Source organism: Oculina patagonica, chromosome 6 (genome assembly GCF_052425735.1).
Source record: "Oculina patagonica isolate OP01 chromosome 6, crgOcupat, whole genome shotgun sequence".
Lineage (NCBI taxonomy): Eukaryota > Metazoa > Cnidaria > Anthozoa > Scleractinia > Oculinidae > Oculina > Oculina patagonica.
Window position 1 is genome coordinate 6,132,131 of NC_135763.1, and position 17,164 is coordinate 6,149,294.

The window sequence follows — 17,164 nt, forward strand, 5'->3', positions numbered from 1 at the left end:
CAACAGTAATCTTGGATTAAACAGCGTTTTTATGTCCTACTTTGGAGGGGTCGTTACTAAAAACTAGCATATTAGCCCTTCAATCTTTTCTTCTCGGGCTAATATTTGTTTTAAGGACGTTAACCTTCCGCGGGGCAGCTATAAGCCGTTATAGTTCACCACTAAATTTTCTCCGATTCTGATTGGTTTTAATTGATCACGTGACGCGATAGTGTTCGTCCGCCGGAGGGCACTATCAGCCCATAGTGCCCGCCGAAGAAAAATGCTCGGATCGATAGTGCCCGCCCGTGACTTTTTTTGTAAACAAGCGTGCCTGCAGACCAAAAAACCAACCAAATTCACTGCATGCATTTAGTGGGTTTCTTGTCTGGTTTTGTTTCGTTTGTTAAATTTCGGCTTTTAATTGAGTTTTTTATCCTGAAAAGTGAAATAATTCACGATGCTCGTTTTTGTATGTGCGCGCGGAAGAAAATTTAGTGGTGAACAATAAAGACAATAGAGTGTTTCTGTCTCGGAACTATCGGTCTGATAGTTGCCCCTTGGAAATTTGATGGTCTTAAAACTAGCATATTAGCCCTCGAAGCTTCGCTTCTCGGGCTAATATTTGTTTTAAAAAACATCAAATTTCCGCGGGGCAACTATCAGCCGATAGTTCCTCGACAGAAACACTCCATTGTTTAAACAGAACATAGGTAAAAACTATAGATGCCCGGAACCCCAGATGTGTGCATTGATTGTTGAGTATCGCTGAACGACTTCGCCTCCATTCTCATGTTTTGTTGTTTTAATGATCCTCGATACGGCGTTACCTTAATGGATCATCCCTTTATCCGCATATCTATCTCCCATACCTTATTTCATACTCGTACCCATACCAGACATTGAAACGTGTAACGCGCGTTCACAGTGTTTGAATATTCAGCTTTGCCAAGTACCATATTTGGAAACACGAAGAGTTTGTACGTGAATACTTTATACACGTAATGACACACGCAACAACATTTTCGGTTTTGCGGTTTATTAAGTTACTTGAATTCCGATCTTAGCGCCGTAACTTTCTTTTAGAAACTAAAGAAATTCATTAAGTGTATCAAAGTGAAGTTCTCCAGACTACTTTTAATGACGATGAAACAGGAGAATTTAACCAAATTTAACATTACTCAACGAAGCTTGTTCAAAAACAAGATTACGTCATTGAGCATGAGATAGTGAGAGCTGTGAATTCAATCCAAATATTGCAATTTTGATTGGTTAATGTTCTCTCGCAATTTTCTAAATATGGTACTTACTGGAAACGAATATGCAAACGCTTTGTAAAATGCGAATCATAGAAAGGTTACACGTCTCGAACCCTTAAGGGTTTTTGCCCATATCTAATCCCCAACCAAAACACTCTGCCACAATGCTGAAACATCTTTTATTTTGCTAAGCCTAACTACAGCCTCTAAATTTCACAGAAAGAGAAAAATGAAAATTACCAAATTACATTTTGGCTCGTCACAAATACTGAAGCGAGAAGGCCTGAGTGAATTGCATTGAAGGGTTTTGTTCTTGGTACGGATATGATACAAAAGTCACGAAGATCGTTAGCACTAACGGAAGGGGCCGCAAAAAGTAGTAACGAAAAACAGTTAGAATCTAGTAGTCAATGCTCGCCCACCTGGAAAGCCCAGAGAAGAGAGCCAATCACTTTCGGCCTCAACCAGACTTGGACGGAAAAAGGACCGCATCCGAACAATCTTTGGAAGCAATAAGTGTACACCGTTTGGCCATAGCATTTATCTCCGGCCACAAGGGAGGTAAAGGAGAAGATTCTGGAACTACCAAAGTGACCGTCGCATGTTGAGAGCATATAAAACACAAAAAGGACTAATTGATGCCTATGGCGGAAAAACGTAGGCGTTTATGATAACATCATCACATGACGACAAATCCTGGTTAAAAACGTTTACACCAGCCGATTCTGTGTTGGGAAAAAGTGTAAAGTGGGTTTAACAAGCACCTGCGAGGTTAAACAAGCACCTGCGTTCAGTGCCATACTATCTTAAGTATGCCTGATTAATCCAGCGAAAATAAATTACACACGGAGTTAAAAACGCGGAGTTAACGTGCTACAATCAGACAAACAGCGGGAAAATTCATCGGCTTGGTTAAATCAAGGAGGAACGTAAAACATTGAGAACGCCAGGTTCTTGCTTGTAACGTCATGAAGCTGCGGCGAGCTACTTCAAGACCTGGGCCCGCGACCATGCTAAGCATTAAGAGTTGCCTGATTATCGACATGCGTGTGCATTGTTCAGTCCCTGACACTGGATGAAAAAGACTCCAACTTTTAAATTAATGTGTTCGTTCACCAGACTGTCGTCCCAGTAGTCGTCCAGACTGCGATCAGCTGGATGTTAGAGGAAAACTATGTACTGCTGTCCAACGAAAAGCAGAAGCATCAGTTGACAAAGATACGGAAAAATGACGTTCCTCGATCCAAAGAATGGCCGGTATTGCCAGTCGTCAAGTAAACGCCAAAACCTATTTCATTTCTTAACCCCTTGCCTACCAAGGACGTATATATACGTCCTCTCAGTTGTCACGCAACGACCGAGGACGTATATATACGTCCTCGACCAAAGGACATCACTTAAAGCCTGGTTTTTCACGATGCCTTGAATAAATCACCCCCGGTTGTCGAGAAAGGTCTGGCCCTACTTTTGAAACACCGCTGACCGAATAAAATTGCTTTTTGCTCAGACAATTTACAAAATGGCGGCTCGTGTACGTGAAGGCAGAATGGACGCAGATGAAGCTGTTGCTGAAATTTTTGCCGATTGCGACTCTGATGTAAGCGATTTAAGTCACAGCGAATTAATGTCAAGTAATTCTGAAGAGTCTGAATAAAAAGAAGAAGAAGGTGGCGAAGGAGAAGCCTCGATCGATCGAGGAAATTGAACCTCCAAATGCACATGGTCAAGGAGTTCGCCGGGGAGCTGTACGAGGCAACAGTACAGTAAGAGAATGCGGAAAAGGAAGAGGAACTCATTGCAAATGCTTAATTTAGGCGTACTTTAATATTTTATCTGAAAAGATGCCAATGCTTAGCCAAATTTAGAATCTCATTAAAAATTCAATATGGCCGCCGGTTGCTTGGTGTGTTTGGCTCTGGTAGGCAAGGGGTTAAGGAAGGTGTTAGGATTATTTCACTACCCCACAGCTGACACTCGCTTCACTGATATAAAATTTTGCGCCAGGGAATGCCAAAGAAAAAGATACGCACTTCCTCGTTAATTTCTGGATCGATTTGAGAGGACTAGTGGACCCTCTGGATAGAATGGACTCGCGTAGCTTGGCAAACTAGACTCTCTTTTCTTCCGGTACCCCACTAACGCGAAACTGCTCGTATCAATGGCCATTCCTAGGAAAGTTAACCGCATCGAGGCTGACAAAACACATTTATTCAAAACCAGAAAGTAGCCCAAGTTGATTAATACTTTGTAGACTACAAACAGAGCTTCTAAGGCTGACTGGCGGGTGAATCCAGGGCTCCTCCATTCCATAGGTCGAGACCAAATACCCCCTCAGGCGAAAATCTCATTTACTGGCCTGTCGTCAATGAACAGGGTTCCCGTAGTCTCCTAATTCCTAAAATATTTAGTGGAGCCAAAGCTCAGCGTCCGATAGACGAAAGGAGAGTTTTTCCAGCCAAAAGGAAAGGTGGTTGACACCAAGTACCAGTCCTTCCATTCCACACCAAAAAATTGTTTTGAATCAGTAGAAATTAAAATATGATCACATCCTGATATTTCCTCTATTTTAGAAAAATGGCAGTTCTTGTAGGCGAAACAAGGGACTAAAACAAGTATCACCAGGAAAAAATGGTGTATTTTTCATCCAAAAGTTTAAGAATCTTGCATCGACGCATGACCTAGGCTTGTAAGGCTTAACTGTTAGGGAAAGAGAAGCCAAGAAGGAGACACCGTACCCACTTCACCCTACACACATACCGCACCGGTAGATTAACGCTGTAGCAAGAACTGCGTAATAAACTCTTCAAATTGCTTACACACTAAATAACTCTTAAAATCCTTACGAAGTGGCACTGGGGAATCATACTTGACTGAAAAAAAAAACATGGCTGGGAAAAAATACAAACGATACAGCGTGCCAATCGAGGCTCGGAGGGTTTCTATGACAACGATGAAGCTGAGCACGACGTGGTTGTATACAAGGTCGGCTGCGACGCTGAAGACGGAGACGTACCAGTAACGGGCAGCACGGAAGCGCGAGAGGAAACCGGAACCGTTCAAGAGCCAGGCCGGGAGAAAGGTTGGAAACCGGAGCTTGTGTCGGTGGACATGCCTTTAAGACGGCAATAATTCAGGCTTCCTGTCGCGAGTCAACGCTGGTCGGGGCGGTATGTAAAAGAACCACCCCTCGCTTTTTCTTGGCCAACGTTCGCAACAACTGAAAATTCTAATAAATTCGATTAGCTTTGTATAATGCTCAATGACGTCACCAGGGATGCTAATAAACTATGAATAGCAACAAAATCGACTAATATTAACGGTATATATAAATGTTCGCGGTTAAATGCTCAGAAATATGCCAAGTTTTAGTTTAACAATGCTTGGAAAAGACCTCAAGCCCTCTGATGTTGTTAAAGACTTTGGCGTTATCTTCGATCAGTCCTTGTCCTTCGATGCACACATAACATCGCTTGTGTCATCATGCTTCTCCAAATTAGGGCAGAAAAGTCGCGCAAAACACGCGTTCAACAAAGAGCTATTGATCGCCATCAGTAATGTTCTTGTCTTTAGTAACTTAACTTAGTAACTTAACTTAGTAACTTTACTACTGCTCCTCAGTTTGGTTGGGCACCACAAACAAAAACATTGAAAAGCTGTAACTTGTTCAAACAAAACTTTGCAGCGAGAATCTGCTGCGGCGTGGGACAATTCGACCATATCACCCCAGCATTTAAGGATTTGCGCTGGATGCCAGTCAAACAACACTGGCTATATCTGCGCGACGCTAAATTAACTTTTACGTGTATGGCGGGCTGTGCACCCGAATATCTTACTAAACTTTTCATAACTAGGGAACAGACATCAGGGCGATCCACACGCAACTGCCAAAAGCTGCAAATCCCACTATTCAAAACTAGCACAGGGCAAAAATCTTTGCTTTCCGGGCTTTTACCATTTGGAACAATCTTTCCCAAAGTCTAAAACTATCAATGAACTTAAAAGACTTCAACTGAGAGAAAACTACGAAAGACCTTTCTTAAGTCATTTTTAGAGTAAAATTATATACAGAATTATGTATCGATTTTAATTTGTTGATTTATATTCATGTTGTACATACCACTGAAAAGCTCCCTTGGGGGAGTGTTATTAAAGCTAAAGCTTAAGCAAAGGTGCACGCATATTAAACAGCTACGTACCAGCTAATATCCCTAAAGACATAAATAGTCACGAGAATTGGCCTGTCCACGACATCACTTATGCATGATCTTAATTGTAGAAGGCAAAACCTAAATTATGACAGACAAGTGATTCTTAAGCTACCTTTTATAAAAAAAAGATTAGGAGAATTTCATTTTGGCTTATAACTGACTTCTTGACGATAGTTTTCACTAATAAGCTTAACTTTCACTCAACTATGCGTTTTTGACATTACTAAATGCTCTAGGCACTCCTTTTGACGGGGTTTAGCGAGGTATGCCCAAAGTTGCGGTGTCTCTGGGCATTACATATAACTCCCAGGCGATTGGCGCTCAAACGGGTATGAACGCTATTTAGACTGTTAACGTTCTCTTCAATATAAATTAGCTGCTTTAAGCATATATGATGAGAGAGGCTATCACTCACTCGTGATTCCAACAACTCCTTGGGGGAAATTTGGGGAATTCACGCGTTGGCCATTGCATTAAAGACCCGGAGACACCAAATGAGTTGTTGTGTATTTAGGGTATGAAAGACATGTTTATCGTGATTAAATACAAATGGCGAAAATGCTAGTCAAGCCCAACAGTACAGATACATGTAGCGAGCTCGAGGTTACCGCAATTAACTGGGATATTGTGTTAGCTAATGAGCGAGCAACAACAGCAAGAGCGTAGTTAGCAAGTGTCTTTGCTTTTGGAATTCACGCATTGGTCATTGGAATAAAGACCCTGAGACCCCAATGAGTTGCTATGTATTTAATAAACGCAAATCTTCATTTCCCTTTTTTTACAGGCACATTTGCCACAATAAAAAAAGTACGATACAATAAAACGTACTGATTTGAAATGTACCAATCTTGTTTAAAGCACTATTATTAAAAATGATTAACTGAGGGGTTTTTTCGTCGTTCATTGAAACGGTACATTTACTGGTTATTATTGTTCTTGTCATCCCGTACCGTTTGCCTGTCTGTCCGGCTGAATTTTATTAAATTACAGAATGGCACTACAAAATAACGACGATATAATTAACTTGATAGCAAACAAGGGCAATATCAACTAAAGTTAACGGTATGCATAAACGTTCGCAAGTAGACCGACGATATATTAAAGACTACCTGTCAGCTAATATCCCTAAGAGAATAAAAGTCACGATAACTGGCCTGTTCACAACCCCATCACTTTTGCGGGCCTGTACAGTACTTAAATTATGAAATGCTTGCCTAATTAAGATCTTCGACCTATCCTTAAAGGAACGATTCTAGGATTTCGATTTTTGCTATTTTACGTAATTCTTTATAATAGTTTGTCCAATTGAGTTGACTATCGAGATATTTATTAGAGTAAATAATTACTCTGTATTATATATTTACTTAGCATTAATTTTACTCGACTATAATAAACGCCAACTAGTGTCAATTTATGGAATTCGGAGTTTAAAGTTTAAGTTTAATTCATGTCAATTCTGTCCGTCTGTCTATCTATCGGTCTTGCCTATCCCTACTCGATTCGCGCTATAATTTTTTGGATGGAATCTAGTCCACAGTATTGGACAACCCTCCCGTTGCAAGCTGACTCTGTCTCTTTTAAAAGAGAAAAAAAAAACTTATATACAGCGTTAAGAACATGAAAACATAATGTGTATTTTGCTTAACATTTTGGTGGTTGTAATAAATATAAAACTTATTGTTTTTGATCATCACCTTAACATTTTTCATAAGCTTAAATTCTCGTTTCATTTGTTACAGGTTCATTAGCCACAATAAAATAGAAGCACTGCCTGAAGGAATATTCCAAAACTTACCAAAGCTAAGGATTTTGTAAGTACATGTACCTGTCCAGTATTTAAATTTAAAGATTTCAGGAAAAATGTCTTCACAACTACAACGAAGAGCAAATCATAAATTTTTGCAGCAAATGTTTTTTTTATTGATGTGTACTTTCCCTTGGAAGTTGCAAGGTATTTAAATTGCATAAATTTTACATTTCGTTAAGAAGATTGATTTTGATATTTTGTAGTTTAGTGTTTTTCCTGTTTTCATTTCTCGTGGTCGTTACTCCAAGTGTAAGAGCTATAGTAACATGATGTCAAGAAGAAAACAAATTATTAAGGACAGACAATACCTCACTGAGACGCTACGTACGTTCACTTACGCTGTTCTTGTCCACCCGTCCTTTGTCCGTCGGTCTCTCCGTCTGATTATCTGTTAAATTCTGGTTTCATTTGTTACAGGGACCTTAGCGACAATAAAATAGAAGCGCTGCCTGGAAGAATATTCATTATATTTATTTAAATTTAAAGATGTCAGGAAAAATGTCTTCAACAAACAACATCAGAAAGAAAAAAAAAAAACACGAAAAAAGGCAAATCAAACTAAATTAAATAATTCCTTACTTTATAAGCCACTTCCCTTTAAAATTTTGAATAATCTATTTATTTTCTTCTCAGTTTCATATTTAATAATCATTCTGTTCCAAAAACTTTGAATTTATGTCCGGTTTCTTCTGCAGTCCCACAGAAACAATTTTACAATAATAATAAAGTAGTTTAGTAAATCAAAAGAAGGGCATTGCTTTGATGTTATTCCAAATAAAAAAAAAATTGCAAAGTAAGACGAGCTACTTGATTTCATAAGAGGTACCAGCAAATTTCAAAATAATTCCAAATCTGTCTGACCTGGGGACACTGGTAAAAAAAGTGCTACAAAGTTTCTGGTTCAGCCTCACAGAAAGTAAATAAATAATCAGTTTTGAAACCAGTTTTGTTTTACTTCTCATTCGTGAAATGTCTTGGTATTCACGTACATAAAATACCGTCGTGGGCGAAAAATTTGTTATCTACAGCTCGTGATGATAATATGTTTTGAACTGACAAGAAACGTCCGTTTTAACTGAAATATAGATAATTTCAAATCCATTTTTCTCTCGCGGGGTCAGCTTGAGTGCTAAAGTTTTAGCAGGTTTTTGTTAGCTGTACTTAAGCTGTTGCCATGCTAAGAGATCTCTTTGGTAACTTTATTTTGGCCTGTATTGCTCGAATGTTGGGTGGAAACCATCTTAACTTGAGAACAGGATAATTGCCTATCGTTCTTGGTACCTGTTATTTCAACTTTTATTTCCCAGAGAGTCTAATAACACTTGGGGTCGCTACTAATGGTGAAAAGCTTAGATGGTCTAACTTAAAAACCCAAAGACCTAGGAATAAAGCTACACCTATAAACAAAATAACAGCGGGTTAAGTTGCAGCCTATCTAACTGAAAAAGGTTTCAAAGTCAAGGCACGAAATCAATAAAAAAATAGTAACAGTGAATTAAGTTTTAATTTGTAATTACCAAAAAAAAGAAAACTTGAAAAAGTACTTGTTTTTTATAAAACATCTTTTTTTCACTTTAATAAACCAACTTTACTAAAACCTACATATTTCAGGCTTACAAGCACGAAAAATATAAGACGGATTCGATAAATTGATGCAAACCGAACACTAAAAGTCACAGTAATCTTATCGACTTACCGAACGTTTTGCAACCAAAAAATAAAGAAATACACAGCGACGCCTCAAACAGCGACAATATTAAACAATTATTCCACGAGCGCGCGTTGGATATGAGACGGTAGATAGCCAACGAGGCGACTAGCGCCGAGTTGGTTCTCAACCTCGGATATTGCATTTTTAGCTTTCTGATTGGTTCACTGAATCCCGGTTATCAGCTCATATACCTGTGTTTGACCTTATATGGGAAATAAGTGCGGCAAGTGCCGCTCAGCGTAAATTTTTTTCTGCGGGAAGCGACAGTTCCATCAGAAAAATGGTTGGAAACAGCAAATTCGACGAGCATTATGAACAAGAAATAATCAGCGGTGCCTACAAAAACGACAGAAATGTCATAGTAAAATTAACTACCCTAAACAAAAGGATTGATGCGAAAAGTTTAATTAATAATACTTGTAAACGCACAACAAGAGCGAGTGAATAAACTAGAAAAGCAGCAAATAATTTACGAAAGCAGAACGGCAAACTGACACAGTTTCATTCATTGTACATCATAAAATTAGGCTCAGCAATTCTTCAAAGTTTGTTACCTTTCAAACTTGGTCTTGTCCTTTCATACTTCAATAAACCTGTTCCACTTTGAGCTTAATTTCGCTTCAAATAATATAGCAGTCTTAATGACAGCCGTGGAGCCGTAAACAAGTACAATGTAACTCCTGCTTCGTTCGACTTGCACAAGACGTGTAGTTTCCAGAAAAGCTTTTGCTTCGGATCATCCCGTAAATCTTAACTGCTGTCACAATTTCCAGGATATATAGACGACTTTAGAGGAGAATGTTCGAAGAAAATCTTGGGAAGAAAACTCTGTCGCTCGCTTTCCTCGTGTGTTTCATTCAACTCAAGATGTGAACACCGCGCCAAAAATTTTCCCGCCTCGATCCTCATACTATCACTTTGTTTACATCAAAATAAAATGTTAGGTCGATCTAAACTTAAAGAAGAATTTAATAAAACAATTATTCCATTCGCCCTTGTTGGATACGAGTAGTTATAGCCAACGCGGGCTCATAGAATAATTGTTAAATATATCCTACTGCTACTGCTACTGCTACTGCTACTGCAACTGCTACTGCTACTACTTTTGCTACTGCTGCTGCTACTGCTACTTCTACTACTTTTAGTAACAAAGTCCTCTCACTACCTACTCATCCCTGTTCTTCACTGAAGCCCTTGTTAAACAGTAATGCAAGTGGACGCAAGTAGCCGCAAGTTGAACTTGCGTACAGACTTGTGTTGGCTGGCCAAATGCACCCGCAAGATTACTCGCCAGTGAACGCAAGTTGTACTTGAAGTAAACAGCAAGACTCGCAATGATTTGCGTTGGGTGGCAAAACGGGTGAAAACTTGCGTTGAATTGCGTGCAAATTTGGTCTCGACCAAAGTGAACGCAATTTATCGCAAGTCAACGCAAGTTCACGAACCCAAGTCCTGGCCAAACGGATACGCAAGTGGACTTAAGTTCAAAGCTTCCGGCTACTTGCATCGCTGTTTGGCCAGGCTTTACGTACACGTACAGTGATATTTCATCAGCAGTATTACGTCAAGGAAACATATTTTCTTGTTTAGATTTCTTAGTTACGCTAAATGACAATGTCTTGCATTTCTTCTTTCCAGGTTACTGCAATGGAATCAACTTAGCAATCTAACTTCCGGATTATTCTCCAATCTGAGATATCTGGGGAATTTTGTAAGTTCGTTACCATTATCTCTTTACATTTTAATTCTTTAAGGGAATGTTGTGGGGATCCGACTATTTTCTTGGCTTCTTTGCACGCTGACGCCATCGCTGTAGTAAAAGGAAAATAAGTTTACATAGCGTGAAGAACATGAACACATTATGTTACATTTCTTTAATATTTTAATATTAAAATATTAAAATTCTGGTGGAATTCGGAATTAAAATTGTGATAGAAATGAAACTCGTTTTTTCATAATAATTACTTTACTTTGGTTTTTACAGGGATGTTAGCCACAATAAAATAGAAGTGCTGCCTGAAGGAATATTCCAAAGCTTACAACGGCTAGAATATTTGTAAGTACATACATGTGGCAAGTATTTCAAGTTGAAGATTCAAAAAATGTCTTCAGAACTACATCTAAAAATTGTCACAGTAAATTTTTAATCGATGGATACTTTCCCTTGCAAGTCGCAGGTTGTTTACGTTCCCCTAAATCTTAAATTTCTTAAAGGAGAGTGATTCTTCAATCTTGTACGTAGTTTAGCGCTTTTCCTGTTTTCATTCTTTTGGGCACTACTCCAAAATTTACAGTTACTGCTCCCGATTATAACGTTGCCAACCTTGGGCGGCCATTACTTAATAACTTTCACATAGTGTGCATAGCCGGGTAACCTATCAAAAGGTGTCGCAACCAGAGATTACTAATGTTGCGGAATTAGGGCTAGAAAGGTTATTTTTACGGCAGACTACCGTAACGTCGACGCTTGCTAATGTTGAGATGTTGGTCCACAACATAAATACGCACGCACAGACGGTCCAACAACTGTATTAAACGGCGAATTTTTTTGTTAATTCCTAAAGATGATTACAAATGAATTAAAACTAAACAACACACTATGAGGGGCGACAAAAATAAAAAAATAAAAAACAAGTAATACAGCGAAACATGGCTTACCAATTGCTGGAAGGAAACAGGGTCCGGGGAACCGACTGGAAACTTGACACGAAGTGAGAGAGAAAGAGGCCGCACGAATATAAAGAGTAAATTAGCATACGGCCGGCGAAAAATATAGGCATGCAGAATAAACACACAAAGCAAATATTACAATTTGGTAAAGTGACGCAGCAGAGACTGTCACTCGCGAATTGGCCTGCTTAGCCACTCGCGTAGGTGCAGATAAAACAAACTGGACGCTACACCATCGTCTCTCGTAGACGGAAGGATGCCAACTACGAAAGTGACGAAACTATAACAAATACGAATAAATAAATGAAAGCAAATCACGAAAAGCCGCAACAGTAATCTTGGATTAAACAGCGTTTTTATGTCCTACTTTGGAGGGGTCGTTACTAAAAACTAGCATATTAGCCCTTAAATCTTCTCTTCTCGGGCTAATATTTGTTTTAAGGACGTTAACCTTCCGCGGGGCAACTATCAGCCGATAGTTACTTTCAAAGTGAAATTCTCCAGACTACTTTTAATGACGATGAAACAGGAGAATTTAACTTAACTCAACGAAGCTTGTTCAAAAACAAGATTACGCCATTGAGCATGAGATAGTGCGAGCTGTGAATTTAATCCAAATATTGCAATTTTGATTGGTTAATGTTTTCTCGCGATTTTCTAAATAAAGTACATACTGGAAACGAATATGCGAACGCTTTGTAAAATGCGAATCATAGGGAGTTACTCGTTTCAACCATTATGGGTTTCTGCCCATACCTAAGCCTAACTACAGCCTCTAAATCTCACAGAAATAGAAAAATGAAGATTACCAAATTACATTTTGGCTCGTCACAAATACTGAAGCGAGAACGCCTGAGTGAATTGTATTGAAGAGTTTTGTCCTTGGTAACTTGCTCTTCGGTCCAAAGCAAGGCAAGCTAAAATATCTCTGTTACCATCCAACGTCATCAATTGGTCTAACTTGTGTAATGTTTAGCCGTTGCCGAGGTCCCCCAGCCAAAATTGGTCATAACAAATTCCAATGGTATAACAGCGAGAAGAAGAGAAATAGAGTAGCCCCTGCGAAAGCCATGCAGAGTCAACCGCCGGTTGCTTAAAGTCCCAGGGAGTTGTTTGGGATAAGAAGATAAACGGACCTGATCTGCCACGGAGTCAAAAAACTTACCAGTAACGTCGCCCGCTTTATTCGCCGCTTTAAAAAGAAAACCTTTTCTAATAGGAACACAGACTAAATCACACAGTTTAATTTATGTAATTTTCTTTTTAAGGCGAACATATTACACGTGCCATCCTGTAAAGACTTTGTTAGCGTGTGATTGAACAGGATACCTTCCTTCCCAGGAAAATAGAGTACTCTTGTATTTTTCCAACTTAACTCTCCCGCCCTGTCGCCCGAAAAAAAAAACCCTGAGTCTTGAAGAAAGCTGGTTTCGAGCGTAGAGTACGTAAAGCTGAATTGGAGACGTATTGGGATCATTCAACAAACTAAGATATCTGCCAAATCTGTTATAATTAAACAAAGGCTCAGTTTGTGAGGGAACTATTCCGGTCAGCAGTTGTCTTCTCGCATAGCTGTTAAATATGACTTCACTTTCCGAGACGCTGCAGGGTTACCGTAGCCCGGGAACACGATATCGTCGAGAATTCTACCACACTTGCCGAAAATAGATCTAATTTTTCAGATGAAAGAGTCCACTGTTCCAAAAGCTCAGCGTCATAAACACAGTTTTTATCGTGAACCACAGTTTTCCGCCTCCTGTCTTTCCAGATAAGAAAGCTAACTGCATCACCGGGATAAGCTGTCGTAATATCTCTACGAGACGTAGTTTGTGCAAGAAAACACGATAGTTCTTTTTCTAAAGGCGATCTTTTTTTCGAATAGGGTGTCATTTCTGCTTTCTCCAACAAAGCTTTACGCCTTCTTTTAATGGCGTTGATATTTACAGGAGGCTCAGAGATCTCCCTAGATTCCCTAAGGGGTGTTTGATGCTGACGTTTATAACCGCAACGTTGGCAAAATCGAAAGTCATTGTCAGTTGGATAAGAACAGGGCGGACATGATACAGAAGTCGCGAAGATCGTTAGCACTAACGGAACTTGCCGCAAAAAGTAGATATGAAAAAAAAAAAACAGTTAGAATCTAGTAGTCATTGCTCTCCCATCTGGAAAGCCCAGAGAGAAGAGCTACTTGATTTCGGCCTCAAACCAGACTTGGACGGAAAAAGGACCGCATCCGAACAATCTTTGGAAGCAATGAATGTGCGCCGTTTGGCCATAGCATTTATCACTGGCCACAAGGGAGGTAAATGAGACGGTTCTGGAACTACGTATACCAAAGTGACCATCGCATGCTGAGAACAATATAAAAAACAAAAAGTACCAATTGATGCGAATGGCGAAAAGATGTAGGCGTTTACGATAACACCATCACATGACGACAAATCCTGGTTAAAAACGTTTACACCAGCCGATTTTGGGGTGGGAAAAGGTGAAAAGTGGGTTAAACAAGAACCTGCGAGGTCGTGCTGGGCATTCTATTTCTCTGCCATAAGATCTTAAGTATGCCCGGTCAATCCACCGAAAATAAATTGATCACATACAATGTTCCAGCAACGCGGAATTGACGTGGCACAATCAGACAAACAGCGGGAAGATTCATCGGCTTGGTTAAATCAAGGAGGAACGTAAAACATTGAGAAAGCCAGTTTTTGCTTATAACATCATGAAAGATGCTGCGAGCTACTTCATTGAGTTTTAAGGACCTGGGCCCGCGACCATGCCAAGCATTTAGAGTTGCTTGATTATCGACTTGCGTGTCCATTTTTCAGTCCCTGGCACTGGATGAAAGACTCCACCTTTTACGTTAATGTGTTCGTTCACAAGACTGTCGTCCCAGTAGTCGTCCAGACTGCGATCAGCTGGATGTTGGTGGAAAACTACGTACTGCTGTCCAACGAAAAGTGCCAGTCGTCAAGAAAACGCCAAAACCCTATTTAATTTCTTAAGGAAGGTGTTAGGATTATTTCACTACCCCACAGCTAACACTCGCTTCCCTGGTATAAAATTTTGCGCCAGGGAATGCCAAACAAAAAGATACGCACTTCCCTATTAATTTCTGGATCGACTTGAGGGGAATGGTGGGCTCTCTGGATAGAATGGACTCGAGTAGCTCAGCAAACTTGACTCTATATTTTCTTCCGGCATCAACTTCTAGTATCAATGACCATTACTAGGAAAGTTAACCGCATCGAGGATGACAAAACACATTTATTCAAACCTAGAAAATAACCCAAGTTGATTAGCAAGGACTGGGTAATAAACTCTTAAAATTGCTTCCACACTTTATTCTTAAAAACCTTACGAGGTGGCACTGGGGAATCATACTTGACTGCAAAAAGCCACGTGGCTGGGTAAAAAACAAACGATAGAGCGTGCTAATGCCCAACAAGTAAAACCTACACCGGCGCTAAAAGAGAAAAATCTCTCTCTCTCTCTCTCTCTCTGGAGTGCTCGATGGGTTGCTATGGCGAAAATGAAGCTGAGCACGAAGCTAAGTGGTTGTATTCGTTTTCGGCTGCGACGCTGAAGACGGAGACGTAACAGTAGTGGGCAGCACGGAGGTGCGAGACCAAACCGGAACCTTTCAAGTGCCAGATACCGGAGTAAGGTTGGAAACCGGAGCTTGTGTTGAATTGGTGGACACGGCTTTAAAACTGCAATAATTGAGGCTGACTGTCGAGAGTCAACGCTGGTCGGGGGCGACATGTTGAAGGACCACGCATCGCCTTTTCTTGGCCAACGTTCGCAACAACTGACAATTCTAATTGATTCCATAAGCTTTGTTTAATGCTCAATGGAATCACCAGGGATGCTTATGAACTATGAATAGCAACAAATTCGACTAATATCAACGGTATGCATAAATCTTCGCAGTAAAAGTGCACGCGTTTTAAACATCTGTACTAGCTAATATCCCTAAAGACATTAATAAACACGAGAATTAACTAGACTGTCCACGACATCACTCGTGGGTCCTTAATTGTGGTAGGATTTACTTAAATAATGAAAGACAAGTGATTCTAAAGCTACCTTTTATAAAAAAAAAAAAACGTTTGGGAGATCTTCATTCTGGCTATTTCTAACTTTTAGAGTTTGTAAGAATGTGGTTGACTGGTTTGTTCTTTTGATGAACGGAACGTCAAATATTTATGTTTTAGAAATGTTGCAGACAATAGAATCAAGAGCATCGGAGATGGGCATTTTTCAAATCAGGAGAAACTTGAGTATCTGTAAGTACCCATTCGCTTGATGATAGAATTGTTAAGCTGCTGCTGCTTCTACTACTACTACTACTACTACTACTACTACTACTACTACTACTACTACTACTACTACTACTACTACTACTACTACTACTACTACTACTACTACTACTACTACTGCTACTGCTACTGCTACTGCTACTGCTACTGCTACTGCTACTGCTACTGCTACTGCTACTGCTACTGCTACTGCTACTACTACTACTACTCTGACTAAGTCACCTGCATGGAAATGTTTATAATTGATTAACTACTGGACAAAACATGAATAGCATTACACGCTCTGTAAACTCCGTTAGATCAGCGTGACTTTTTCTATGTTTTGATATATCTTTTACGACTCAATTCTGTTGTTTTTTCCCCTAGGTTTTTACAAAATAACTTGATAAGCGATATACCAAGTAAGGCGTTTAGCAACCTCACATCCCTTAAATATCTGTAAGTATGAAAGTTCGACATCATTTATCTCGTTACTACAAAAAACGTTGATTGTAACCCTCGGACGTACAAATTCATACCTCACCGTGGTACAAGGGGGGAGGAAGGGGCGGGTTGTGACCCCTTAGGTTTTCGTTCCATTAACGCGTAGCGAAATAACTTTTCAACGAGTAGAAAGCTCTTAGATTGGCTGTGACGTCACATGACGTCATAAGAGCCGCCATCTTAGGTCCGCCATCTCGGATTTGACCAATTTCTTAGAAAGTCAGAAAGTTACGGAAATTGATACAAAATCAAGCCAAAATGTCCTGGCTTCCCCGTCACCGTCCGTGTATACCGCGTTCACGTTGCTTAAAGTTCCAATTATGTTGAGGTGCGTGATTTCTCATTATTGCATAGCACATTCTCACTGCGCAGAATTTTACGCGTAATTTGCGCGCGCACATAAGCAAACCGACGGCATTTCTATACGGCTTGGCCCGCCAGGAAAATAAATTGTCGTTTTCTTATAAACGAGCATTGTGACCTTTACTTTTATTGCATAATTTTGGCATACAAATTGTCCTCCTTGAGTTGGAACGTTAAGAAAAAAATTGTTCGGAAGGAAAAAACAAGAAAGGTAAAAGCGTTCACAATACATTTACTTGACGACGCAATAGATCACCTTGAACATAATGACAACGACTGGAGGAACATTTTGAATCCATGTCGCTTCTATTTGTGTGATTTTTTTTCGTTAAGTGTTACGTTGTTCCTTATCCTACGGACTT

General features: G+C 39.7%; 1 protein-coding gene across 1 annotated transcript in view; it reads left to right on the top strand.

Moving 5' to 3' along the window:
* Window positions 1-17,009, top strand: part of LOC144656581 (uncharacterized) — an 88,940-nt gene extending 71,931 nt beyond the window's left edge. The window contains exons 17-21 of the mRNA XM_078516800.1: window positions 7,186-7,257; window positions 10,603-10,683; window positions 10,958-11,020; window positions 15,852-15,923; window positions 16,323-17,009. Coding sequence (XP_078372926.1) covers window positions 7,186-7,257; window positions 10,603-10,683; window positions 10,958-11,020; window positions 15,852-15,923; window positions 16,323-16,398 — 364 coding nt within the window. The 3' untranslated portion in view covers window positions 16,399-17,009. The remainder of the gene's footprint in view (window positions 1-7,185; window positions 7,258-10,602; window positions 10,684-10,957; window positions 11,021-15,851; window positions 15,924-16,322) is intronic.
* Window positions 17,010-17,164: the final 155 nt, after the last annotated feature.